Source organism: Peromyscus eremicus, chromosome 12 (genome assembly GCF_949786415.1).
Source record: "Peromyscus eremicus chromosome 12, PerEre_H2_v1, whole genome shotgun sequence".
Classification (NCBI taxonomy): domain Eukaryota; kingdom Metazoa; phylum Chordata; class Mammalia; order Rodentia; family Cricetidae; genus Peromyscus; species Peromyscus eremicus.
In genome coordinates, this window is record NC_081428.1 from 6,468,761 (window position 1) to 6,495,106 (window position 26,346).

Genomic DNA, 26,346 nt, shown 5'->3' on the forward strand with positions numbered 1-26,346 from the left:
TAGAGACTGTCGGCAGTTTTGGAATGTTCTAGCTGGGTGAGATGATCTTCCTCTCCAGCCATGCCTCTCCGAACTCAGAAGCACAATCCCATCTGAGGTGCTGTCCTCAATGCTCCTCCTGCCCAAATCCACAGAGCTCCGCCCACTCCTCAGGTCTCTGACAAATGTCTTCTTGGAGGCCTGCTGACCACCTCCCACAGAGCAGCCAGACTCCATGTCCACACCTTGCACTGTCTCCCTCACGCCTTGCTCTCGTCGGGCCTCCTTTGATGAAACTGAAGCATGGTAGATCTGTTTACAGTCCATCGCATTCTTTGGAAACAGTACCTGGGCAGGAAGTTTCCTCTCAGCCAGCCCCTGTAGTCCAAGTGCAGGGAAGGAGCCATGTAGGCTCTTACGTAGGTTATACAGGCTTATGCGCCTGTAAACAGACCTTCATCCTTGCTTCTGTAAGCAACCTAATGGAACTGGGTCACCAACGAGCCAACAGCAGCTGAAGACATGAACACGGAAAGGGGCTGACAGTGAAGAAGAGAGACCCGAACTGGAGGTGCTTGACAGACACAGAGGAAGCAGGAAAGCAGGATGGACAGTATGTAGATTAGGAAATCAAGCCTCAGGGCAGCGCACAGATTAATAGAAATGGGTAAATTTAAGTTTTAAAAAAAAGCTAGCTAGAAACAAGCCTAAGCTAAGGCTGAGCATTCATAATTAATAATAAGTCTTCATGTCATGATTTTGGGGCTGGCGGTCCAAGAAAGCTTGCTGCAAGCAAATATCTAGACTGACTGATACTCCCGCCTCAACCTCCTTAAATAAGTAAGTAAACTTTGTGTCTAAGTGCCTTACACAGTCTCCTTGTGCCTTTAAACGTCTGCCCTTGCTTTAACTTCCTGAGTGCTGTCCACGTTCTATGGAACGCTGTCCACGTTCTATGCGTTTACTACGGCATCTATAGTCCCAGTGCAGAGTTTCTTATTCTCTTACTTATTCTGACAATGGGTAAGAATTTTTCAATTATTTAGATGGTCATTCTCTCCAATCTGACTAATAGTTCCAACAACTCAATCAAAATACTAACAAATGGCCGGGCAGTGGTGGCACACGCCTTTAATCCCAGCACTTGGAAGGCAGAGCCAGGCGGATCTCTGTGAGTTCAAGGCCAGCCTGGTCTACAGAGAGAGATCCAGGACAGGCACCAAAACTACACAGAGAAACCCTGTCTCAAAAAAACAAAACAAACAAACAAACAAAAAAGCCAACAAACTAATTTTCAAGTTCATATAGAAATACGTAGAATGTACAACAGCCAAAGAGCTTGATAAAGAATAAAGCTGAGTAACAGACATCACCTATTTCAAGACTGAAGAAGCACTAGTGATCCAGACAGCATGACTAGACAGACCCAGGCAGACAGGCACAGCGGTGCACCAATTCAGTGTTCTTAATGCTTGAAAAAGTGCGCTTTGTTCCACACCGTGTACCACACAGGAAAATTAACTCAAAAATGGAACAGATTGAAATCAAACTATTAAATGTCTAGGAAAAACAAGTAAAAAGAAAGCCTTGGTGACCTTGGGATTAAGCCAAGATTCATCAGACAACACAAAAAAGTACAATTCATAATTTAAAAAAAAACACAATAAAATAGACCATCAAAATTGAAAACAATTCTCTAAGTAAAAAGACAAGCTGCAGACAGGATTTGCTAATTATATCTCAGATAATATACCTGAATCTAGCATGCAAAGAACTCTCAAAAATTGAATTTAAAAATATAAACAAATTAAGTTAAAAAAAAAGTCTCAATGTAAACAGTTGTAAATGAACAGACCAAACAGAGAGATGATAAAGTACAAGAAAGGATGCCATGCTGGTCTGAATAGGTATGGCCCCATAGACTCGTGTGTTTGAATGCTTGGTCGGTAGCAAGTGGCATCATAAGGTGTGGCCTTGTTGGAGGAAGTGTGTGTGTCACTGTGGAGGCAGGTCTGAGGTTTTACATGCTCAAGCTACCGTGACATGCAGTCTCCTTCTGCTTCCTGCAAATCAAGATGTAGAACTCTCAGCTCCTTCTCCAGCATCGTGTCTGCCTGCATGCCACCATGTCCCACCATGACGATAATGGACTAAACCTCCGAAACTGTAAGCCAGTCCCAATTAAATGTTTTCCTTTATAAGAGTTTCTGTGGTCATGGTGTCTCTTCACAGCAAGAGAAACTCTAAGTAAGACAGATGCTTAAAAGTCATCAATCAGATACAAATTAGAACCAAAGAGAAAATCACTATATTAGTTACTTTTCTGTTGCTGAATAAAAAACATCACAACTAAAGGCAACTTAAGGAAGGGTCTGTTTTGGCTTAAAGTTATTGAAGGCTAGATGTCCATAATGGCAGGAAATGCACAGTGGACAGAACAGGAAGCTGAGAGAGCACATCTCAACTGCACACAGGAAGCACAGAGTGAACTGGAAATGGGATGTAGCTATAAACCCTCAAAGCCCATTCACAATCAAGGGCTTCCTCCAGCAATGCTGCACCTCTTCAAGGGCCCATGCCTCTCCAAACAGCAGCACCAACAGAATCTCAGGATTCAAATACAGGATCCTATAGGGGACATTTCTCATTCAAACTACCACACCACTAGAATGGCTTCTTGGGGCAGTAACTTGTGTCTTTACTCACTGAATAGATAATTACGTATGATGACTATGGGAACTACACACCAACACCCCCAAGCTTTCCAAGGCTTAATTCCATTTATTTGTACACACACACACACACACACACACACACATACACACACACAAAATTAAGAGTTGCAACCACCCAATTCATGAATGGCTCTCATTTGTTCAACATTAGATCATGATTACGTACCTTAAGCAAGGCTAGGAAGCAGAGCCTGAAACGTTAAGTGGGGGTTATCTCAAACCACTTCCTCCATGCCAACTGCCAGCATTACTGGCTCATTCATTTCATTCTGGCTACTTGGTGGCAGGTGGCATGCTTCAATCCAACACAGCCCCAGCATGTCTTTCTTCCCACTGCCCATTACTCTTTTACTCAGTATTAATCCCAATGCTCTTCCCAACCATCATCAACAGCTATGGCCACTGTCTGACTCCCATCCCTGAGTTGACAGCGCAATCTTTGGACACATCCAATCTCTCTGAGGAGGCTCCTGTCACTTGGCTTTGTGTCCCTGCCTGTCCATGCAGAGCCCTGCACTGGCAGGTGACACGGGGGATGCTCAGCCTGCTCCTGGCTGTTCTGTGCCCTGTAACGATTCACTACTACTGCCAGCCTATGATGCCCCATGCCTTCCCTCTCTAAGTTCTAAGTTCTACCCTTTCTATGGTCTGTAAGTCAACTTATTTAAATACCAGTTCTGAGACTACCCTGGTTTTACCCACAGTACTGTCAACAGCAAGCACTGATTTCTTCTACCTCCCATTCAACCCCCTCACAGACTTCTTAAGCACATCGGTAAGCAGAAGTCTAAATGGTCTAGGAGAAAGTATGTTTACAGGTGCCAACAGCCAACTCAACCCTCTTCAGTCAATGGCACACTTCCACCATCCTCCTACTCATCGCTTACCAAACTGTCCTTAGACGCATACGTCCAGAGCCTTTAAATACCATTTTGTGACAAGAGCAAAAAGAATCCCCAAGGATGGATGGAACCACAGAGCCAGGTGTCCCAGACACCTCTGGTTCAGATCTTGAAGAGTCTTAGGCACCTTAATTTCCAAAGTGCCTTCACACCTCTTCAACATCTTCTGGGAAAAGGATGGAGGGCAGTGAAAATCTCATGCGTGTCATTAAGAGGAGAGGCTGAGTGTTAGTCTGGGTCCAGCATTGTTTTCTAGAGTATGGTCTCCTACACATGGTCTCCTTTCAACTTCACAATCTAACATCAAGAAGAACAGACGCAGGGAGCCTCTATCACCATCCCCAGTTCACCCTGCTGCCTGAGGCCACAGGGAGGACTCACAGACCAGGTCTTCTCCAAGTGACAGACAGGAAAATAGAGCCTAACGCCTTCAACCGAGGAAGTGACAACCAGAAAGAGAACTGGTCTACTTCAGGCCCCAGTGGAACCTGGAACCAGGGCTCCAGACTGTAGTTCCTGGACGCGCCTCCCCTCTCACAGTGAATTACAGGACTGTGCAGGCTGCAAGGACAAAGCCAAGGCTTGGAGGTCGTCTTCAGAACAGGTCGTGGCTTGGATTCTGGGAGCCTTCATTGCTACCAAACCTTGTGACCTTTACTCTTTAATTCACCTCTTCCAGTTTCCCAGTCCTTTGGCAACCAAACCCAAACACGCGCTCTGGCCAAACTGCAAGTGGGTTTGTGCCCACAACCACAGCGTGTGACTGTCATTTCAAGCTTATCACTCTACGGATCTGTGCCTGGGGCTGATGTGGGCAAAGACTGCTTCTACTCCCCTGGCTCCCCATTACACCATGGAAATTTCCATGAAAAGGAAAGACCCAACAGAGGAGGGGCAAGTAGCTCAGAGATGGGCTGATATACTGTAGTCACCTCTCCTTGAAAGCCAAGCTTCCTCCTCCTGCCCGGAAACCAAGGCACCCTAAGTACAGGATGTTAATATTCTGACCCGTCCCTTGGCACCGTCCTGCGTCCTGTCGTAAAAGCCTCATTTTTGGCAAAGGCCCCTCCCCTTCCTCTCTCTCTTCTGCTTTTCCTCCCACAAGGTGTGCCCCCCTCGGCCCCTCTCTATTCCCCTTTCTCTCTCTTCTCTCCCTCTTTCCTATCGTCTTTTCTCTATTATAATGAATCATTTTTTGCGTGGATGCAGCGTCGGGGTCATGAATGACTGCCACCACCTCGCCGCCATGCCTGCAAGGCGAGGGTCGCCCGCCAGCCCGCCAGCCTGCCGGCCTGCTGCTGCGTCTGCCCAGCATGCCAGCATGTTTCCCTGCACACGCGGGATACCCTCGGGGTCCCCCATGCAATATATCATAACACGGGCCATACTCAACCCATGTGCCTGAGTGGCCCAGTCTACCCACATGGCCTTCTCACACAAAAAGAGCTGTTGCTTCCAGACAGCATCCTTTTTTCTTAACTATTATCTAGCAAACTTAAGCGGATGTGTGTTGCAGCCAAACCTCAGAAGGCAGAAGCAATTAAGTACACAGGACTTCAGGCTTCTAGAATGGTCCTTTGGCCAGTTGATATTAAGAAAAAGTCACTAGGGTTTTGTGCTAAAAGAAATTCAGGCCCTACAACTCCCACAGGACTCCCCCTCCTGCCAGGCTGCAGCAATCCTCCCCCAGCTGTGGGCCACAGACAACAGCACTGAGAACGATCCAGTCACAGCTGTGCCACCTACACAGCGCTGCAGGGGAATGGACCGCTTCTGAGGCCGGCATGCTGCCTGTCTCCTGACAGCCTAAGCCGACAGAGACATAAAGCCCGAGATCCTGCAGAGGATGGCTCCGATGGAGGGGCCGCTCCCTCCACCCTGCTGCAGGCTCCACAGCTGGATACAGAGGTGCTGAGATGAAGGGGAAGGACAAGGATGGGCGCCACACCAGGACAACTGTGGATGCTTCTGGCGCTCACCAAGGGGTCGAGCTGTATTTTCCTTTCTATCACTTATGACCTGTAATTCTGTAACTTTTTGGGTCCTAAAGCTGTCGGTGACTTCCTGTGTCTTGGAGTGGCAAGGCTGAAAGAAAACACTCAAGTCTTAGTATGTGGATCCTCTCATCTCCATCCATCTCACTATGAGTCCCTCACCGATGGTAGGAGTTAGAACTATGACCCCTCTGCAACTGCCTTGACAGGCCTACAAGAGGGCGTTCTAATAAACCATAGGAACGAAACACTCCAGCTAGTTAGTTTCCGTTTTCTGTTTTTATTTTCATCAGTTACTGAACCAGTAAGTGGACAAATCATTGTGGAAAACATCAGTGCAATAATCTAAACTCTGATTACACTCCACACCTCAGCATTTTTCAGTCACATGCTGCACACACAGAAGAACACAACACACACCAGGCAGCCAGGAGGTGCGAGCATCCCTATGGCAGGGAGACTTGAACCCAGAGCCCAGCAGTGTTTACATCTGAAGGTCTCTTTCCTGTGTGTGGTTCTAATTACGGAACCTTCTCATGAACAGAGTTGACGTCTTCTCTCCCAAGCATCCCTTCTCCACAGAGCTGCACACCAACCCTCAGTAGTGGAAGTGAGGCGCTCACTGCTGCCGAGCGGGGAGAGGTGGGGCCCAAACAGACACAGTACACTAAAGCACATCTCATTACAGATGCAATGTTCAACGCCAAGGGCAGCGAACTTCCTCTGCACAAACAGTCTGAGGGTGACTACTCACCCTCCTTTGAACTTAAGTCACTTTAACATCGCCAAACTCCCCACGAGGACCAGAGCTCCAGAGATCTGAGGAGAAGCTCTGAGAAATGGTTTCATAGGGCAGGCATGCTCAATACTGGGAACAATGCTCCCAAGCTGGCTCCCTGCACAGCAGAGCTTCCCCAAGGAACCCGACTCCAGTTCCTGCTGCTCTGAAAGCGGGCCTAGCCCTTCAGCAAGGTCACTGCCCTGGCCTGAGCCCCCAGCCCCACTGCTGGAGGTGCTGGGGAAGAGATGTTCCCTGGTAGTGTTCTTAGGGAGAAAGGCTGCATTCTTTCCAATTCCGTTTGTCTGAAGCCCACAAAAAGAGCTCGCTAAACTGGAGTTATGTTCTTTGTCACTGTCCCTCTCAGACACCCTCCCCTTCCCAATGGCAGACGGTGGAATTTTCCACTGAAGGGCTCAGTGGCTCCCAGGGGGTGGGGGAGTTTGGGAGGGGTGGGAGGGTTCTGCAGCCCCAGAGCATCTTGGAACCTGTTTGAAGACAAGAGGACAAGAGGCAATCTGTGTGCATGGCTGTTGCTACACCGTCTTGGTTAAACCTTTCTGATCTCAGACTTCAGAGAGGCAGCGAATTATTCCCCTTAAAGCCGAAGGGCTGTCTACAGACAAACCCATTTCCCTTTCTATCTGTTGGGTCGCGTGCATTTTAAAAACCAGTAATTCGACAAACCTTGGGGAAATGCCACTTAAAAGAAACCTTCAAGGACATAGCATCCCTGCCCCCAACAAGCTGCAGAGAGCACCTACACACAGATATGGGGCCAGGACACCGGCCTTGACTCATGCTGGCAGGAAAACATAAGAACACAGAAATGTTAACGAATAGGAAAACTACAGAGGAGACTCAACCTCCTCCAGAGAGGGCGCCAGCGTGCTCAGAGTAAGTAAGCTGCAGACACATTTAGGGAATAAGTCAGTAAAATTCCACTCATCCACCAGAGGCGGCTATTGTGATCATTCTGCTCAGCTGTAAATAGAAGAGTGTCCTGCACATAGCCAGAGAGCTTTGCTGTAAGCACCTACCAAACTTAAGGCCTTCCACACCTAAAGAGTCTTATGGACATGAGGTCAGCCCAGACCCCAGCTGTTCCATTATAGACGTGGTCAGTCACAGGCCACCTGAGAGACACACAAGCCCAGCACCAGAGACCTCCCCTCTGCTCTAGCAATCTCTCCCCCGGCCCCATCTGGTGCAAAGAGCTTCGAAGGGTGAGCAGCCTGAGTGAGGCCGGCTGCTGTGTCTGCGGCGGCCATCACGAGGCCTCGGGAGGATGCTAGCCCTTTTTAAGCATGGCTCAATGGAGCATCTCCCTCCACTGCTCCCACTCTAGTGTAAGACAGCAAGGGACACCCACAGAGGTACCCTCTCCACCCAACAGACAGGCCTCAGGCTGTGAAGGCACAAGAGGAGATCATCCAGAGGCCTGCGAGGAACCAGAGCAAATCCAGAGCGAAGAATGACTCCCTGCCCGTCTCAGACCAGCAGCCCCACGCTGTACTCCGGTGGCTTCCAGGCACTGCCCAGTGACATGTGGGCACAGAAGCCAGAGCTTCCATTGAAAAGCTGATCCAGGAGCCCCAAAGTTCCCAACCACTCCCACCAGGCCCAAGCAGCAGAGGAATCTTTTCAACTCTGCTCTGTTCCCAATGACCTGGCAGCCAGCTGACTTAGGACATGCTGCCCTTAGGAGCATAGAAAAATCGTATGCACACAGTTACAGGTGTCCCAGCCCTTCGCTCCATCTCTGAGAAGGGTGAGCAGACCAGGCTTCGGCAGCCAGACGAACATTTTTAAAAATTTAAGATGGTCCTCAGCTCAGCATAAACAACCCACCCAATTCCGCAGCCCTTGGAGACAGGGACTGTCTCTGGATGGGTGGGAATTGAACCATCAAGTTGTCCAGTGAGCAAACAAGTTCCTAGTAACAGGGATCTGCAGACCAGTCTCTAGAATATAACCTGCTTCTCAAGTAGGGTCTGACCAAATTAGTATTTGGAATATGACATTTTCATTTTTGGCATAATTTGGGGCCAATGTGGAGAAGCACGTGAGAGGGAGGCTGGCAGTGGCAGTGATCCGCCATGCTGAGAAGTAACTCTGTGGCAGAGACTGCCTGTCAGCCCTGTGCAGGCACTACTGCTGTGAGGGCACCTCTATTCACACCCCATTGCTGCTACCTAGGTTAGCACACACACCGAGACTTCCAACAGATTGAAAACTCTATGACTCCAGCAACCATGATGAGCCCAAGAATCATCCTAAGACTTGTGGGTGCCACTGAATCACACTGTATCTCCTAGAACACATGATCATAGCAGACGTGGAACGTGAGTTCCTCAAGGGCGTGCAGGCCCATTTAAATAGCCGGCTAAACAACACTGACTCATGCACACAGCACAAAAACCTGAATCAGTACCTTGTCCAAACTGCAAGGACCTGTCACAACCTCCAGGCTGCTGAAATGAACCCAAGCTTTAAATGCTAAATGTGTGGTCAGCAAGCCTATTCTGTTTCTTACCATCTTAACAGTGCACTTTATGTGACACGTCGTGTGCAGCACCTTGGTTATGCACACTGCACACAAGCAATCTGTCAACTGAAGAAAACGCCTACTACAGGAGGGCTAGGCTTAGTGGCTGGGAGGGGCTGGATAAAGCCCCCAGGCATCGAGAAACCTTTACTCGGGCACTTCTAAGTATACTAGGCCTCAGTGCTCAGTTACCAAACACCAGCACGGAAAATATTCATGAGTATGTAAAAATAAAGCGTCATGCTTGGGCCAGCAAGATGGCTTGGGGGTGAAGGAGCTTGATCACCTACGTTCAATAATCCTGATCACCTACGTTCAATCCTACATCCCACAGAGTGGCAAGGGAGAACCGACTTTCAAAAGTTGTCCTCTGACTTCCACTCACGCACTATAGCACGTACAGACCTGCACTTTTACACACACACACACCCCATGCCCACATGAAACTGACGAGCACCACTTCTTACTGAAGGGCTCCTCCCTGTTTCTGTCCCGCTGTGTCTCTAGAAAGACAGGCCGTGTAAGGCCCCCATGCTGCACCGACGTCACACACCTAGTTTTCGTTTCGGCATCTCTGTACACTAGTATTCAGACACAGAGTTTTGAAATAGGACCTTAACCAGACCAACGCAGGCAATGACTTTTCCCAGCAGCAGCACAAGTACAACCCCTGACTCCCTCCTCCTGGTACGTAGTAGCCACACATGCGGAGAACAGCGAAGTCAGTGCCCCTCCCTTCCTAGGAGCTCTTCCAACACCAATGGCCAAAGGGACCGAAACACGATCCTTGGTGAGGAACAGGCACCTGGGCAGGGCCTGCAACAAGCACGTGCTGCCAGGTGGGCACCTCAAGATGAGCTCTGGCTCCGCCCCGGCCACACATGCTCCAGCACCACACATGGAGGCCTGCCGCCAGAAGAGCGAACACAGCCGCTCTCAAGTGTGGGCTCGGGCAGTTAAAGAAATGCCAGGGGGCAACGGAACTCATGATGACAGACAGAAAAGGGACACTCCAACTGGATTCCCCACAGCACCATATGGATGAGGACAACGACTTGTCGCCTTCTACGTAAGAACAGCTAACTGTTTCTGCACAGACTGCATACGTTCCTTTAAACAGAAGGGCAAAGACATCCACATTCCTGTGGTAAAGCCACATCAATGTGTGACTAAGGATGTGCAACCTGCCATGCACGCACACTATGCCACATCCATGCACACGCACACATGCTCCATCCCTCATTGTCATTACGACTACAGAAGCCTAGCCACTGCGCACTTCCTGTCTCCTAGCAACACTCAGGCACTCTGGCGAGGCGCTCTCAAGAAGCTGACACAAAACGAGGGGAGCCAACGAAGATGTCTGTAGTGTGTGCCACATCCCAGCAGCAGGTTGAAATACAGCACAACCCAAGTCCACAGCGTGAAACCCACAGCAATAAAGCAGTGCCCTGACCAGCACACAGCTGCAGCCTCTTTCCATGCCCAAGACAACGCAAACGTGAGACCTGAAGTCAGTGCTCAAGGACTCCGGAGAAGCTTGCCCAAGGCACAAAGTTCTGAGTGCCAGAGAGTAGAGCCCTGGTCAAAACACACCCAGAGAGAAAACTGTACGCTGTGTGGAGGAAGTCGGATCATTCTCTCTGGGGCAGCTGGTCCAAAGAAGCCTGCTTTGTATATCTGCAACCCAAGGCCTTCTGAAGGCAAAAGTAAAACGTCAAAAAAAAGAAGTCTGAAATTGAAAACAGCTTCCCCAGTGGAAGCCTACAGGGCTGTTGTCTACTCTCAGCTCTGTTCTGACCTGCCTGCTAAAGCCAGTTTGACCTCTCCATCTGTGGTGATCTGAATGAAGATGGCCCTCACAGACCCAGAGGGAGTGAACTATTAGGAGATGCGCCTTGTTGGAGTAGGTGTGGCCTTGTTGGAGTGGGTGTGGCCTTGCTGGAGTAGGTGTGGCCTTGTTGGAATGGGTGTGGCCTTGCTGGAGTGGGTGTGGCCTTGCTGGAGTGGGTGTGGCCTTGCTGGAGTGGGTGTGGCCTTGCTGGAGGGGGTTGGCTTTGTTGGAGGGGTTAGCTTTGAGGTCACAGAAGCTCAAGCCAGGCCCAGTGGCTCACACTCTCTGCTGATCCGGATGTAGAACTCTCAACTCCTCTCGCATGCCACCATGCTTCCAGCCATGATAATAATGGACTGAACCTCTGAACCGTAAGCCAGCCCCAATTAAATGTTTTCCTTTATGAAAAGCTGTGGTAGTCATGGTGTCTCTTCACATCAATAACCCTAACTAAGACAGCATCTGCAATACAATACTCTTCTGTAAGTGCTACCTGAAGAACATCTGCACAACAGTGACCGTCCTTCCTAAGATGAAGCCCACAAAGCCACTGCACAAAGGAACTTACCCGCCTCTGCTGTGCTGCTGGCCATGGCTGAAGATCTTGTAAGGAAGTATGCGCTCACCAAGGTTTTCCAGGTTCCTCACTATGGCTCCTCGGTCCATCAGGGATTCTAGTGTACGTTTCAAAGCAGCAGCTGTCTCTGGCTAGGTTTGTTTGTTTTGTTTTGTTTTTTAAAGAGAAGAAAGAAAAAAATCACAATCAATATGAAAGTTAGAATAATCAATGAAAGCCATGCTGCTAGAGATCTCTGGGTAAAAGCAACTGAAACTGGTTTTGGCTAACTAACTAACTAGATAGAATGAAGCAAAGGGCTCTGAAGATACAGGACAGCTCACAGAAACAGAGAAGAGAGCTCGGGGCCAGCACAGCTCCGTGGATCTGGAGATGGGAACTAACGAGCGGCTTCTCAAGGGCCTCAGCCAGGATCCGTCAGGGCCAATCACTGTCCAGTCTTCTATACTATGAGTCAAAATAGCAATCCCAGGAGATCGGCCTGTTGTCAGGGCACCTGAGTCATGACCAACCACAGCCAAGTGGGAAGGGCTGGATCCCACAGGGAAATTGGGGATCACAACCAAAAGGGCAAAGGGTAAGATCCAACCTGTGCCCCATGGCAGCACACAGTCTAATGAAGAGTTGAACAGACACATGGGAGGGGAGCAGACAACAGAAAAGGACGATGCCACAGAGACAGACGCGTGCACATGTGTGCACAGGTGTGAATGGGTGCAGATCACGTGTGAATGGGTGCAGATCCTGAGGCTCACTAGCCAGTTAACCGGTCAAATCAAACTGAGAGCACCAGTTTGGTGAGAGACCGTAAAAATGAACATGGTAGATAAAACAACAAAGACACCTGAAGTGAACGTCTGGTTGTCGTCCCCCCCCACACACACACACAGGCACAGGTGAGGGCACACACACACACATACACACACCACATGTGTACACACTCACCAAGTGCATACTCTCTCCCCACATACACAGGGGAGTGAATCCTCCCCCCAACACACACAAGTACACATGCACACACCATATAAACACAAAGAAATGTTCTTTTTAAAAGGAGATTTTATCATATCAGTTAAAAAAAAAGGCTACCTACCATAAAGGCAGTTTAAGAAAACAAAACACATTCTTTCACTTTGTATCAAAGTCAAAGCATGAACTGTGTAAATGGACACACTCATTTGGCTGCGATTTCAAACTAGTCAGTAGTTTAAAGACTGAGGGCTGGTGAGGCGGCTCAGTGGTTAAAGGCACTCACTACCCAACCCCAGGTCAGTCTCTGGGACCCACGTGGTGGATGGAAAAACTAACTCACACAAGTTATCCTCTGACCTCTAAATGCACACGGGGAAAGTGAGCCCACACTCACACACACACACACACACACACACACACACACACACGATGTAATTTCTTAAAAAAGAGACAGACTGCAAGAGGAATAAAAGGTTTTTGGTTACCAAGGTTGCTCAACATTTTTCATATACCTTACCTCAAAATAAAGCAGACTCCCAAAGATATTAAGTTTTATGGGAACACAGCCAACTCATGCATTTGAAGTGTTTGTGGCTGTTTTTCCTTAAAGCAGATTTGTAGTTACATCAGATACCAGATGGCCACCAAACCTGATCATCACTACGTGGCCAACCTGTTTTACACTGTGAATGGTTGAGGAAGCCAACAGGGCCTCAGGCCTCTCGTCCTAAAATACACCACACATCACAGCCTAGCTGTGATGATACAGAAGTGAATTCCCACTGGACAGGTCAGCAGGCCAATGAACACCATCAGCCTCAACACCAATTCCATAAACTCACCATTCCATCTATCTACTCCTACCCTAATTCACATCTTGCAGCACATGTGTGGTGCTGAAGAATCCTTGAGGAGTGAAAGTTTGTGCCTACCTGGATTTATGTTAACGAGACATTATACCCTACAGCAGAACCTCCAACGACAGCAAGGTTCGCCTGTGCCAACCCCTCATACCTGAAGCCAAAACTCCAAGAGTAAACTTGACTATCCAAAAACCTACCTACTGGCCTCTTAATGAGAAGTCTCACTGGTTAGCATTAAATGGTCAACTAGCATATATTAGATGTTCTGTAAATTACAAGCAGTAAAAAACCCAAGAACAACCAAAATTCACTTTGCTATGGCAGAGTGTACCAGACAGGAACTGCCCACACGGTGATCAGCTCACTGTGGGCATTACAGAGACTCCTGGCAACACCTGAGCTCACTGGAGGAGCAACAGGATGTGGCTGGGAATGAGCGTGGTCATACCGTTATGACATCGCTCACTCACTCACAAAGAATGTAGTATTTTGCTTTCTGGACTGGGAAGAGTGTTGTGTATGATTTTTAGCTTCTTTTTGTTTTATAAACATGCAAGCTTGCTAAATTTAATATTTTATAGTTAATTTCTGTATACAAACTATTATCTACTTTATGTATTCATGACATTTTTTCTTATGTCTTTCCTATAGTCCTAAGCTTTTCCTAGGACTATGACTCGGAACTGTATGTCACAACAGCAACTAGCTGGAGCAAACTCCCTAAGCAGTCAGGCCTGAGAAGGTAGAGGCAGGACAGAAATCATCAATTGCATAATGTAAAGCCTTTCCCATTCTTTGCTGGATCTGAACTTGAAGACTCCATATCTTTTAAAATAACACTGTTTGAAAACGTCAACACATTAGGTTCCTGGAAACTTTATGAACTTTTTCCCCAGAATTGTGGGGGAAAAAAAGTGTAGTGAACACTAACTTCCAAGAGATTAGAGTTAAGGTCCGTAATAGAAGACCTTGGGAAAGAAATGGATGTGTATCTACCACAAATGTGCGACAAGCCATCTTGCCTACACACGCAAGGCTCAACTGTGAAGCTGGGTCTAGCGTAGCTGGGTGACTTCACAGAACCTTGTTTGTCCTACAGTGGTGACTCAGGAGTGGCGGTCCTTCGGCGGCAGCCGAGACTCACCTGGTGGGAGAGAGAACTCATCCCCACAAGTTGTCCTCTGACTTCCACACGCATGTGCCACCCCACACACATGAACTAATTAAGAGCTGCCCAGGCATGGTGGTGCAGGCCTTTAATCACAGCACTTGGGAAGCAGACTTAGCCTGCTCTACATAGTGAGTTCTAGGACAGTCAGGACTATGGAGAGACCTTGTTTCAAATAAAACAAAAATTAAAGAGTTGCAGCCCTCTAGGTTCAAAAACTTATCAGCACAGAGCTATTTTAAGATCCCAGTAAAATGCACTAAGGACAAGGCCGGGATACTAAGAAACAAAGTCACGTGTATAACCGCAGTGGGCGTTTGCAGACAACACAGTGTGAACACACGAGGGAAGTAACAGGACAGACTGCTCATGGGCAGACAGCAAACACTTGTAAAAACAGCTGTGCGGCTGCTCTCTGCAAACGAGGCCAAGAGATCTGTAACCAGCAGGCCCAGCTGCGGAACAGAGCTCAACAGGCTCGACCGACCAGGGACTGACCGACCAGCCGGGCAGCACCGATGACTGCACTGGACAGGAAAACAACACGTTCAGTGCATTCAGAAATCTTGTCTCCTTTTAAAGCTACTGTAGTGTAAAAACACAAAATACACAAGTTTACAGTTTGACAGGTGAATTTATGTATGTCTGGCTTTTTAATGAGCTTTCAAAGTGCTGGGTGCACACTCCATTGTGCTGATCTCTTTACCACTTCTCCCCTTCATCTGCTCTAGCCCCTCCCCTGCGCCGGCCCCTCCCCTCCTCCGGCCCCTCCCCTGCTCCACCCCCTCCCCTGCTCCAGCCCCTCCCCTGCTCCAGCCCCTCCCCTCCTCCAGCCCAGACCCTCTCCTCCAGCCCCTCCCCTCCTCCAGCCCCTCCCCTCCTCCAGCCCCTCCCCTCCTCCAGCCCCTCCTTTCCTCCAGCCCTTCCCCTGCTCCAGCCCTTCCCCTGCTCCAGCCCCTCCCCTCCTCCAGCCTGTTTCTGCTTCAGTTCATGTGTATTTTCTGTTTATCACCCTCACTTTTGTTTTCCCCCCTCCCCACCCTCACGGTCCCCATTCAAGTTTCAAAATCTTTATCCCCGCATACATATGTATCCATATACAAAATCTAGGTTCTAGAGCGACAGAAAACATGTGATACTTCATGCAATTTTCAGCTCCTTAATTTTTCTGACACCATGATTTCACTTGTTCTTTACAGCTAAGTAAAATTCTACTGTGCACCACACTGCCCTTATCCTCATCTGCTGATGGGCAGAGCTAGCTCTGGTGAACAGTGTGGCCACCCGACATGGATGTACAAGTGCCCATGTGGTACAAACTGAGAGCTTTGGGGTGTTTGCCTAGCAGTGGTATCACTGGGTCATATAGTAGCTAGACTTTTGGTTTTCTGAGAAACTTCTAGACGGGTTTCCATAGCGGTCCACCACTTCACATTCCCAAGAGCAGTGACTCTGGTCTCCTCTCTTCCATCTTCCCACCAGAGGTCACTGCTCTTGGTTTCCTAATGAGAGCAGTTCTGACTGGGGTAAGAGGTTTTTGTGTGCATTACCTGATGGCCACAGAAGCTGAACACTTTTAAAATGTTTACTGGCCATTTGCGTTTGTACTTTTGAAAACTGTTCCGTTTATTGGCCCATTTGCGGATTACAAAATTTGGTGTTTTTTGACGTCTCTCTTCCAACTACTTCTGCTCTCAGCTGAGCTACAGCAGCTTCTTTCCAACCTCCATTTTCCAGTAGGTTGACCTTCACCCTTTGACTAGGTTTTCCAGTATCTTTGCCAGTAAACTGTGTCTCTTTAAGGCAACAAACGGTTGGATCTTGTTTTCCAATCGAGTTAATCTGCATCATGTAACTGGTGAGTTAAGGCTATTTCCACGGAAAGTCATTATTGAGGGAGCTGGCATTTCCTATGGTCCTGTGGACTGTTGTTCTGAGTGGATTATCCATGGTCGTTTTCTTCCTCCCCTGTTAACATTAGAGTTTGCTGGTTCACTGTGTTGGGTGTGATGGATTCCTTCCATCCTGTTCATGTACTGGGTTCTCTACCGCTATTTAGCAAGAATCTGACTGCAGGAACAAACACAAGCTCTGACAGTACCCCAGTAAATGCAACAGACTGTAAAGATGATGTCTGACTAAATTCTGCAAGATTCATAGTTCAGGCCTAACAAGTGGTCACTCTGCAAAACTTATTTCCCGTGTGTAGTAACAGTTCTGGGTAAAACACCCACCAAGCCTCACTGTGCCACTTGACAGTAATCACAGGATGGGGGAGCGTTAGAAGAGAAGATGCATGCACACATCCTGACAACCAGCCACGGAGGCAGCAGGAACTGTATTTATTTCTCAGGGGTGTGCCAAATCCCTTGGTACCAGAAATCAAAGTCAAGTCTTTTGAAACTGTCATTTTGAGGGAATCAGGAACAACCAAGTACTATTTCTTATGGCTCAAAATATTTACCTGCAAACATTCTTTTTAAAGTTTCTTTCCCCAGACAAGTGTGTCAAGTTGCTCACTGTGAAATCCAACCCCAAAGGAAAGACGAGTGTGAAGCCCAGAGTCCTACTCTTAAAGCATGCTGCAGACAGGGGACAGTAACTGGCTAAGTGGTCAGTTAAAGCACAGGCCAAACGCAAGTGAAAAGCCAAGAGCTGAAGAAGGCAGACAAACGGCCACTTTTCTGTGGCTGGTTAGAGAAAGCAGAGACTCCAGGCAGGCCCTGAAAACAGTGTCAACGAAAGTGCTCAGAGAAGGTCTGGACGGACGGTGGGCAGGAGGGCAGGGAGGAGGACAGAACTGGAATGTGAGGTAAATCAATGTGGAGATGTGTTTCCAAGAGGTAGGAGCCTGAGCTGATTGCTACTCAGGGCAGTATTCTGTCTGTGGTTTCAGTTTCTTTAAAACTTACCTACAACACTGGCAAAAATAGAAGCTTTCTGGAACGTTTATTAGCTGAAATACATATACTTAAAATTCCATAATCACTTAAAAAACTTACTCTAAACAATCTGGCATACCCACATACAAGGGTCTAACTATAAAGACAATTATGACAAAGCTCCCAACATACTTCATTAAGTGAAGTTGGCTGCCCATTAACAGCAGATATGCTCAATAAAATTATTTTCACTGAATTTGAACAAGTAAGATATTTTTATGTAAACATTGAACACACGCTATTGGGGCTGGAGAGATGGCTCTGTGGTTAAGAGCACTGGCTGCCCTTCCAGAGGACCTGGGTTCAGTTCCCAGCACCCACATGGCAGTTCACAACTGTCTACAACTCCAGTTCCAAGATCTGATACACTCACGTACATGCAGGCAAAACACCAGTGCACAGAAAATAAAAATAAGTCAATTATTTTAATAAACAAACAAACAAACATGCTACTGATCTTTACTTGCTGACATGCTTCATTCATTCACTAGTGTGTGTACACGCATGGGCATGTACATGCCACAGTGCCCATCCGGAGGTCAGAAGGACAACACTTGGGAGCTGGTTCTTTCTTTCCACTGCAGATCTTTACCCATCATGCCACCTCACCATTCAATAAATGTGTTAATAATAAATATACATTTAATAATAAAAACACATGTGCATTTTCTATATGCACACGCAGGAAAAGTATGAAAAACGTCAGCTGCTTAGCTAACAAATCAGAGGATCTACAGTTGCTTACTTTAACATTGTTTTATTAACTGATTTGTTTTATAGTCAATGAAAAGTTGTCATAGAAATCATTAAAAACCAGTGGACACACAACAGTCCATCTGTACGGATCAATGTATTTCAACACATGCACACAACGTGAGGCTCTCAGATCAGAGGAACCGTCTTATCCCACACCTAGACACCTGCCGTTTCTTTGTGCTGGGAACACAAAATCCATTCTCCAAGCTGTTCTGAAATGTGGCTTAATGTCTTAGTCACTCCCTTGACTACAGGGCTTTCCTCCTGCTGTTTGCACCTGTTACTAACTTCTCTCTATCCTCACTCTCTTGAAATCAGTCTGCTCTTAACCTCTGTGGGGCCAACCTACTTAGCTTCTTCAAAAGTAAGCACTTGCAGTTTTGTGTCCTGGGCCTGCTTATGACACTTTATGCATCCTTCAGACTCATCCTTTCTGGTGCAACTGACATGAGCTCACTGCTTTTATGACTGAGTATTTCACTATGTGTGTGCTGCGTTTTCTCCATCATCCACTCAACACTGACAGACACACAGAAGACTCTGTGCCTTATCTATAGTGAGCATTACTGTAACACATGGGAATACTGGTTTCTCTTAAATACACTGATTTCTTCCTTTATTTTCAGGCCCAGAAGTTGTGTTATTGAGTCACATGGCAGTTCTGCTTATGTTTGGAGCCTAGATCCTATTTCCCTTAACGGTCAAATTAGGAGCAAACTTCTTTGGGAACAAATTTAGTTCACTGTGGGCACATGGGGGAGTGATAAGTGCATAGTTTGTGAATTCTGTGAATTCTAGATCTGCCCCTGAAAACATACACAGTCGCTGATTCTGTCTTCACACAAGTTTCTAGTAATAATCAGCAATGGGCATACAGATAGCTTCCGGGTTACTCAGAGCCAGGACCAATGGCTATTACAACTTACCACTGTCTCTTGGGGAAGCAGAGTGAAACTAAACTCAGGAGGAACTGGGATCACTGGCCCTCGAATCTGAGCAGAACACTGACCAATGCTCCCAACGTACCAGTGGGCCCTGGAACCAAGGTCGTGAAGAAAGGAAGGGAAGCTACAGCGGCGCTGCCGGAAGTGGGGACTGGAGACCCGGGAAATAATGACCATGCGCTCACGGGGCCACATGATGAGAAAGAAAAGAACATAAAAGAATGGACGGGGAAAAAGAGGAGCCCAGAGGCTGACCTCAGTTCCACATAGATCACTGTCACACCAAAACCAGGGCCTAAGAAGAAGTGGAGGTGGGGTTTACCCTGTCAACGAGTGCACAAGCTATGGTTGAACCTGCAAAGGCCAGCAGACAACTGCGAAGTCATTTCAGCAACAAGGTGGGCAGAAGACTGTTAAATCAGAAACAAGACAGCTCTCCAGGAGGCTGGGAGCTGGTCCATGATGGCCCATCAGTGACGACCCTGGCACTAGACGGCTCCAGGATGCCAATGGATAATCTTAAAAACTGACCCACAGAGCAGGGTGTTAGCTGTTAGCTGCTTGTATGCACAGGCTAACATTATATGATTCACATATAACACTCTGTAATTCAACTGTGACGTGGTTTAGTTCCTCCGTCAACCTTTTCCAGACCCTCAAGTCAAAGGCTGTCTGTCACTCAGATATATTTTAAGAATGACTTTGAGGGCTTTCCTGAATAGAACCTAACACTCCCTTCACTACGTGAGCCCAGTCACAGGGAGAAGGCAATCGCCGTGGCACCCCTCAACACACACTGCAACCCAGTGAGCTTCAAACTAAAGACAGACAGACAGCGACAACACACCTGCAACCCCAGCACTCTGGAAGAGGGAACAAGAACTCATCCTTGGCTACATAGTGAGTTTGAGGCCAGCCTGGGCTACAGAAGGCCCTGTCTGGAACAAAGAAAAAAGATGCTCCCATCTCTCCCACATATATGTCAATTCAAAATTCAACTGACTTTGAGATTCAAAGGTCCTGGGCCCTGAAATGTTCCTCTCTCTCCAGGTACAAAGGTGAGATCTGGAGTCTCCCAGGAACCCAGCTCTTTCGCACGCTACAAAGTGACACGCTGCAGTTTATACGAGGCCCTAAGCCTTCCTCTTCTTCATTTATTATTATTCTGTGTGTGTGTGATGTCTGGACAACTTTACAATGTCAGCCCTCTCCCCCCACCTTTATGTGGCTCCCATGGTCCCCCTCAAGCCCCCTGGCTTGCAGAGACAGCATTTATCTGCTGAGCCATCCTGAAAACCACAACTTTTTCTTTTCTTTAATAAAAATCACTGTATTGTAATGAACTCACGAACGTAAACATCACACTGCAGGGTTAAGTTAACCACTAAACAAACACTGACCCAGTCCCACACTGCACATCTCAGTGAACTACAGCAGAAAGGCCATTCTGAAGGGGGGAGGGTACTGTGCACAGAGTGTTACACTTTCACTATCAATAGAATTTGTATTCACATACCCCACCACAAAATGATAAACCATTAAAAATCGAAACAAGAAAAACAATTAGCTTTATATCCTCTTTGATGTCTCGTGTCTTTTTGCCTGTTTGGTCCTTCCTTAGCACCTGCTACCTTCCCTGGTCTCCTCTCTACATGTTCTCCTGTACACCCCCCCCCCATGGTCTCCTCTCTACATGTTCTCCTGTTACACCCCCCCCCACATGTCTCCTCTCTACATGTTCTCCTGTACCCCCCCCATGGTCTCCTCTCTACATGTTCTCCTGTACACCCCCATGGTCTCCTCTCTACATGTTCTCCTGTACACCCCCCCATGGTCTCCTCTCTACATGTTCTCCTGTACCCCCCCCCATGGTCTCCTCTCTACATGTTCTCCTGTACTCCCATGGTCTCCTCTCTACATGTTCTCCTGTACTCCCCATGGTCTCCTCTCTACATGTTCTCCTGTACCCCCCCATGGTCTCCTCTCTACATGTTCTCCTGTACACCCCCCCCATGGTCTCCTCTCTACATGTTCTCCTGTACACCCCCCCATGGTCTCCTCTCTACATGTTCTCCTGTACACCCCCCCCCCCATGGTCTCCTCTCTACATGTTCTCCTGTACACCCCCATGGTCTCCTCTCTACATGTTCTCCTGTACCCCCCCCCATGGTCTCCTCTCTACATGTTCTCCTGTACACCCCCCCCCCATGGTCTCCTCTCTACATGTTCTCCTGTACACCCCCATGGTCTCCTCTCTACATGTTCTCCTGTACACCCCCATGGTCTCTTCTCTACATGTTCTCCTGTACACCCCCCCCCATGGTCTCCTCTCTACATGTTCTCCTGTACACCCCCCCATGGTCTCCTCTCTACATGTTCTCCTGTACACCCCCCCCCATGGTCTCCTCTCTACATGTTCTCCTGTACACCCCCATGGTCTCCTCTCTACATGTTCTCCTGTACCCCCCCCATGGTCTCCTCTCTACATGTTCTCCTGTACACCCCCCCCCATGGTCTCCTCTCTACATGTTCTCCTGTACACCCCCATGGTCTCCTCTCTACATGTTCTCCTGTACCCCCCCCCATGGTCTCCTCTCTACATGTTCTCCTGTACACCCCCCCCCCATGGTCTCCTCTCTACATGTTCTCCTGTTACACCCCCATGGTCTCCTCTCTACATGTTCTCCTGTACACCACCCCCCCATGGTCTCCTCTCTACATGTTCTCCTGTACACCCCCCCCCATGGTCTCCTCTCTACATGTTCTCCTGTACACCCCCATGGTCTCCTCTCTACATGTTCTCCTGTACACCCCCCCCCCATGGTCTCCTCTCTACATGTTCTCCTGTACACCCCCATGGTCTCCTCTCTACATGTTCTCCTGTACCCCCCCCATGGTCTCCTCTCTACATGTTCTCCTGTACACCCCCATGGTCTCCTCTCTACATGTTCTCCTGTACTCCCATGGTCTCCTCTCTACATGCTCTCCTGTACCCCCCATGGTCTCCTCTCTACATGTTCTCCTGTACACCCCCCCCCATGGTCTCCTCTCTACATGTTCTCCTGTACACCCCCATGGTCTCCTCTCTACATGTTCTCCTGTACACCCCCATGGTCTCCTCTCTACATGTTCTCCTGTACTCCCCATGGTCTCCTCTCTACATGCTCTCCTGTACCCCCCATGGTCTCCTCTCTACATGTTCTCCTGTACACCCCCCCATGGTCTCCTCTCTACATATTCTCTTGTACACTGCCCCCCCATGGTCTCCTCTCTACATGTTCTCCTGTACACCCCCCCCATGGTCTCCTCTCTATATGTTCTCCTGTATACCCCCCCATGGTCTCTCTACATGTTCTCCTGTACACCCCCATGGTCACCTCTCTACATGTTCTCCTGTACACGCCCCCATGGTCTCCTCTCTACATGTTCTCTTGTACACTCCCCCCAAGGTCTCCTCTCTACATGTTCTCCTGTACACGCCCCGCCATGGTCCTCCTTTCCCTGTACCTACAGCTTCCCCAGTCTCCTTTCTACCGTGTGTTGTGCTCACACATCCAGCGATTTATGCACATGCATGTATACACATGTATACATCACAGGCTGGGATCTGCATGAGGGAGAACATAGGTCCTTCTTTTTGGGTCTAAGTGGCCTCACTCAGACACAGAGACCTTTTCTAACTCCAATTGAAGGCATAAACACCCTTTTTCGTAATAACACTACAGTCCTCCCAGAAAGCAAAGCGGGAACAGCCATCCCAGTGGGGGAGGGGGGTTGGAGGGGGGGAACCTGTGGCTTCTACTTCATCAGCAGGAAACAAAACCAAAACTCAGGCACCCATGTTTATTATTCCGAGAACATCCCCAAATCCAGGACCCTCTGACCGGGTCCATTTCTATCTTCCCACCCCCTTTCCAGATGAACAAAGGGAGACAGGAAGACAGGCAGGAGTCCTGGTTACTATGGCAGCAAGTAAATGAAATGCCGCAGCTCATGCAGTGCTGTTGAGAGCAGGGGTCAGGGAGAGATTACCGAGGAGGAGCCGTCTTGTTGATTGCTGCCTCTGTGCACAATCTAGTCCCTGCCTTTACCGCCTACTCCAACCTCTTCACACAGAGGACAGCACTGAGTCAAAGGGATGCCATGGAAGGTTAGCATCAACCAAGGATTTTGACAGCAAAGACGAGATTCAGAAGGAAATTCTAGTTAGGACTGTGAATCTTCTAAATGCCAGGGCAATGTTTAGAAAAATACCAATGAGATGCCTGTATTGAGAGAAGTGTTCTTTACCTTTTTAAATGCAGTATCAGAATCAGAAACAGGCACTGTTAAAGGCCGCAGAGCTGCACGTCTGGCTATGCAGTGGAACACAGCACCATCAGCCCGGCCACGGCAGAGGTGCTGAAATCCAGGTGACAGAGGGAGGTGCTTCATGTGTTTCCACCATGAAAGCAGGGCAGACAGACACAAGGACATAAACCACCACAGAACCACATGATGAAGTTGGTCACTGAGATTCAGCTACTTCGGAAGCAGGAGGTGTGCCTTGCCTCGGTGACCCCAGGAGCATTCCACTAGTGGAGCCCTGCAGGAATGCCTTTTCCTAAACTGACCTCTTAGTTCGCCTCTTACCCCTCGCGGCCGTGGAGAGGGCAGCGGCTGGCCCAGTGTGCGGTTAGCACACATCTGATGAACGCCTAAGTCAGAGTCAAGAAATGAAAGCTCTTACTATTAGATCCAGCTGAAAAGGAGGAAGGCACTAAACAGTCAGAAGACAGAAGAAAGAAGATCTTCACTGCAAAGAAGAAACAAAGCCCACTTTTTGAAAGGCAGAAATGCATAATAAAGCAAATGCACAACCTTACTCAAAACCAGAGCTGGAGTACAGGAACCAGAAATAAGCAAGGAGGAGCTAGGCAAAGAAATTCAGTTAGTCACCGTGTATTCAGATCTCTAGCGCGACTTGGGAAGGACTAAAACAAACAAACCTCATTATCACTCATTATCAGTAGATGCTCAAATCCTAAAGCACGCAGGGAACTCAGAGCTACAAAAGCTAAAAGATTCTGAAAAGCCATGAAAACAGAGTTAGCAACCCTAGATGCAAGCAGGGCTTCAGGAGCCTGCCACAGGGTGACATGGAACTGGAAGGGACCAAGTGAAGAACAGCATCCTCATTTGCTGCACTTTTCTCTGTGTGGTGTGGTGTGTCTGTCTGTCTGTCTGTCTGTCTGGGATGTGTGTGTCCATGTGTACAGGTGCGTGTTGTGCCTACTTTTCTCTGTGTGGTGTGGTCTGTCTGTCTGTCTGGGATGTGTGTGTGTCCGTGTGTGCAGGTACACGTGTTGTACCTACTTTTCTCTGTGTGGTGTGGTCTGTCTGTCTGGGATGTGTGTGTGTCCGTGTGTGCAGGTACACGTGTTGTACCTACTTTTCTCTGTGTGGTGTGTCTGTCTGTCTGGGATGTGTGTGTGTGTCCGTGTGTGCAGGTACACGTGTTGTACCTACTTTTCTCTGTGTGGTGTGTCTGTCTGTCTGTCTGGGATGTGTGTGTGTCCATGTGTGCAGGTACATGTGTTGTACCTACTTTTCTCTGTGTGGTGTATCTGTGTGTGTGTGTGTGTGTGTGTGTGTGTGTGTCCGTCCGTCCATGTGTGCAGGTACGTGTTATACCTTTCTCATCACCGCCAGTTAAACACTAGCAATCTCTGATCTGGAGTACAAAACCCAAGTCAGAGATTTGTGAAAAGTGAGCCGTGTCCACCTAGATGTCTAGACAATACGTGGATGAAGGTGGTAAAGAGCCTTCACAGGGTACTTGGCCCACGTCTGCAATTCCAGAACTCGAATGGAAAGATTCTGAGTTCACAGCCGATCTGCTCTCCTCACTCCACAGGCCCTGCCTACAAAGCAAGACTGAGATGGTGAAGGATCTGAATCTGCGTCCTGAGTGCACACCTGGGAAGGACAAATGTGTGCCCCGAGTTACATGTGTGAGAAACACCGTCGCCACATTCATGCTGAAGACATCTGGACTAGGACCACTGGGAGACGCCTGACACTCCCGGGTAGAGCTTTACCACAGGGGTGACTGTGTCCTGCTCTGGCTCCTTTAGTGTCTGATGTCCTGTTAGAACTCGACAAGGTTCTCAACATGTTTGAATAGAGGTGGCAGTGAGGGACACTAGCACCATGCTCTTGGACCTCCCAGTTCCCATATCCATGAGTCAAATGAGCCTCTAGTCTTCATAAATTAGTCTCTTTCATTCTGTTTAGTGACAGAAAACAAATGAAGGCAATGTCACAGAAAGTGGAGCACATTACACCAAATTTTAAAACTTAGGAGCACATTTATTTCAGTGGAGGATGGGGGAAAAACTTGAGAGAGAACTTTGAAGATGTGGGGTCATTAGATGAACTCCCTAAAACAAGGACTTTCTAAGAGGGAAACTGACAGTGTTCTATTGCCTGTGAAGGGAGGAAGAGGAGGGAGGGAGGGAGAGAGGGAGGAAGGGAGGGAGGGAGGGAGGGAGGGAGGGAGGGAGGGGGTCATCTGCTTGTCAACGTAAGTCCATTATTTAAGATGTGTCTGTACCCCCAAATCCGTATTTGCAGACATGCACGTAGAAATAGGGGTCACTTGCTGTTGCGCATATTCCCAGCTGCAGCGGAACAAGGCAATGAGGCGCCTCGTTCCAGCTCTCCCACCATAAACAAGCGCCCTTTCTGCAGTCTATTTAGTGCCAGGTTGATGTGGAGCTTTTGTTGTTGTTTGCTTTTTGAATGTGTATGGTTTTGCTGATGCTATTTAAGTGTAATAACGGAGTACCTCATAGTGTGTAGTGATGGGCCTTTAGGAAAACATTAGGTGCAAGTCACAGGCACATTTACTAGTGTGGTGTCTTAAGCAGACACAGGTAAAATCAAGATTATCAGTTGACAAAAATGAGTTCCCAGGAACCTGACCAAGGGGAACTTGTATTTGTCAAGTCAGTATTCACTGGAAATCTGGAGAATCGAGTGAAAAATGATGACGACTACACTCCGTCTGTGTTGTTTTGTGCACTATCCATGCCAAGTGTCACAGTAAAACGCTCTGCTAGGCAAGGTCTACTACCTTTGAAACATCAAATCCTCACAATTCTGTACTTTCAAGGAAAACAGAATTGTACACCCCAGCTTTGCTTCTAATAGTCAGCTTTCTTTCAGGGAAGAGAAGTAATGGGCAAAAGCTCTGAAATTTCAACCTTGAAAGGCCAAACTCAAGGGCAGACACCAAGACACCCTGGCAAACTGGAGGATTCAATGCTAGTACTTGTCTCCAGAAAACCCACCAAGACGTGAGATAACTTTT

General features: G+C 48.1%; 1 protein-coding gene across 1 annotated transcript in view; it reads right to left on the bottom strand.

The window, feature by feature from the left end:
- Positions 1-26,346, bottom strand: part of Mrps6 (mitochondrial ribosomal protein S6) — a 60,125-nt gene that overhangs the window by 1,348 nt on the left and 32,431 nt on the right. Inside the window, exon 2 of the mRNA XM_059277647.1 lies at positions 11,339-11,478. Coding sequence (XP_059133630.1) covers positions 11,339-11,478 — 140 coding nt within the window. The remainder of the gene's footprint in view (positions 1-11,338; positions 11,479-26,346) is intronic.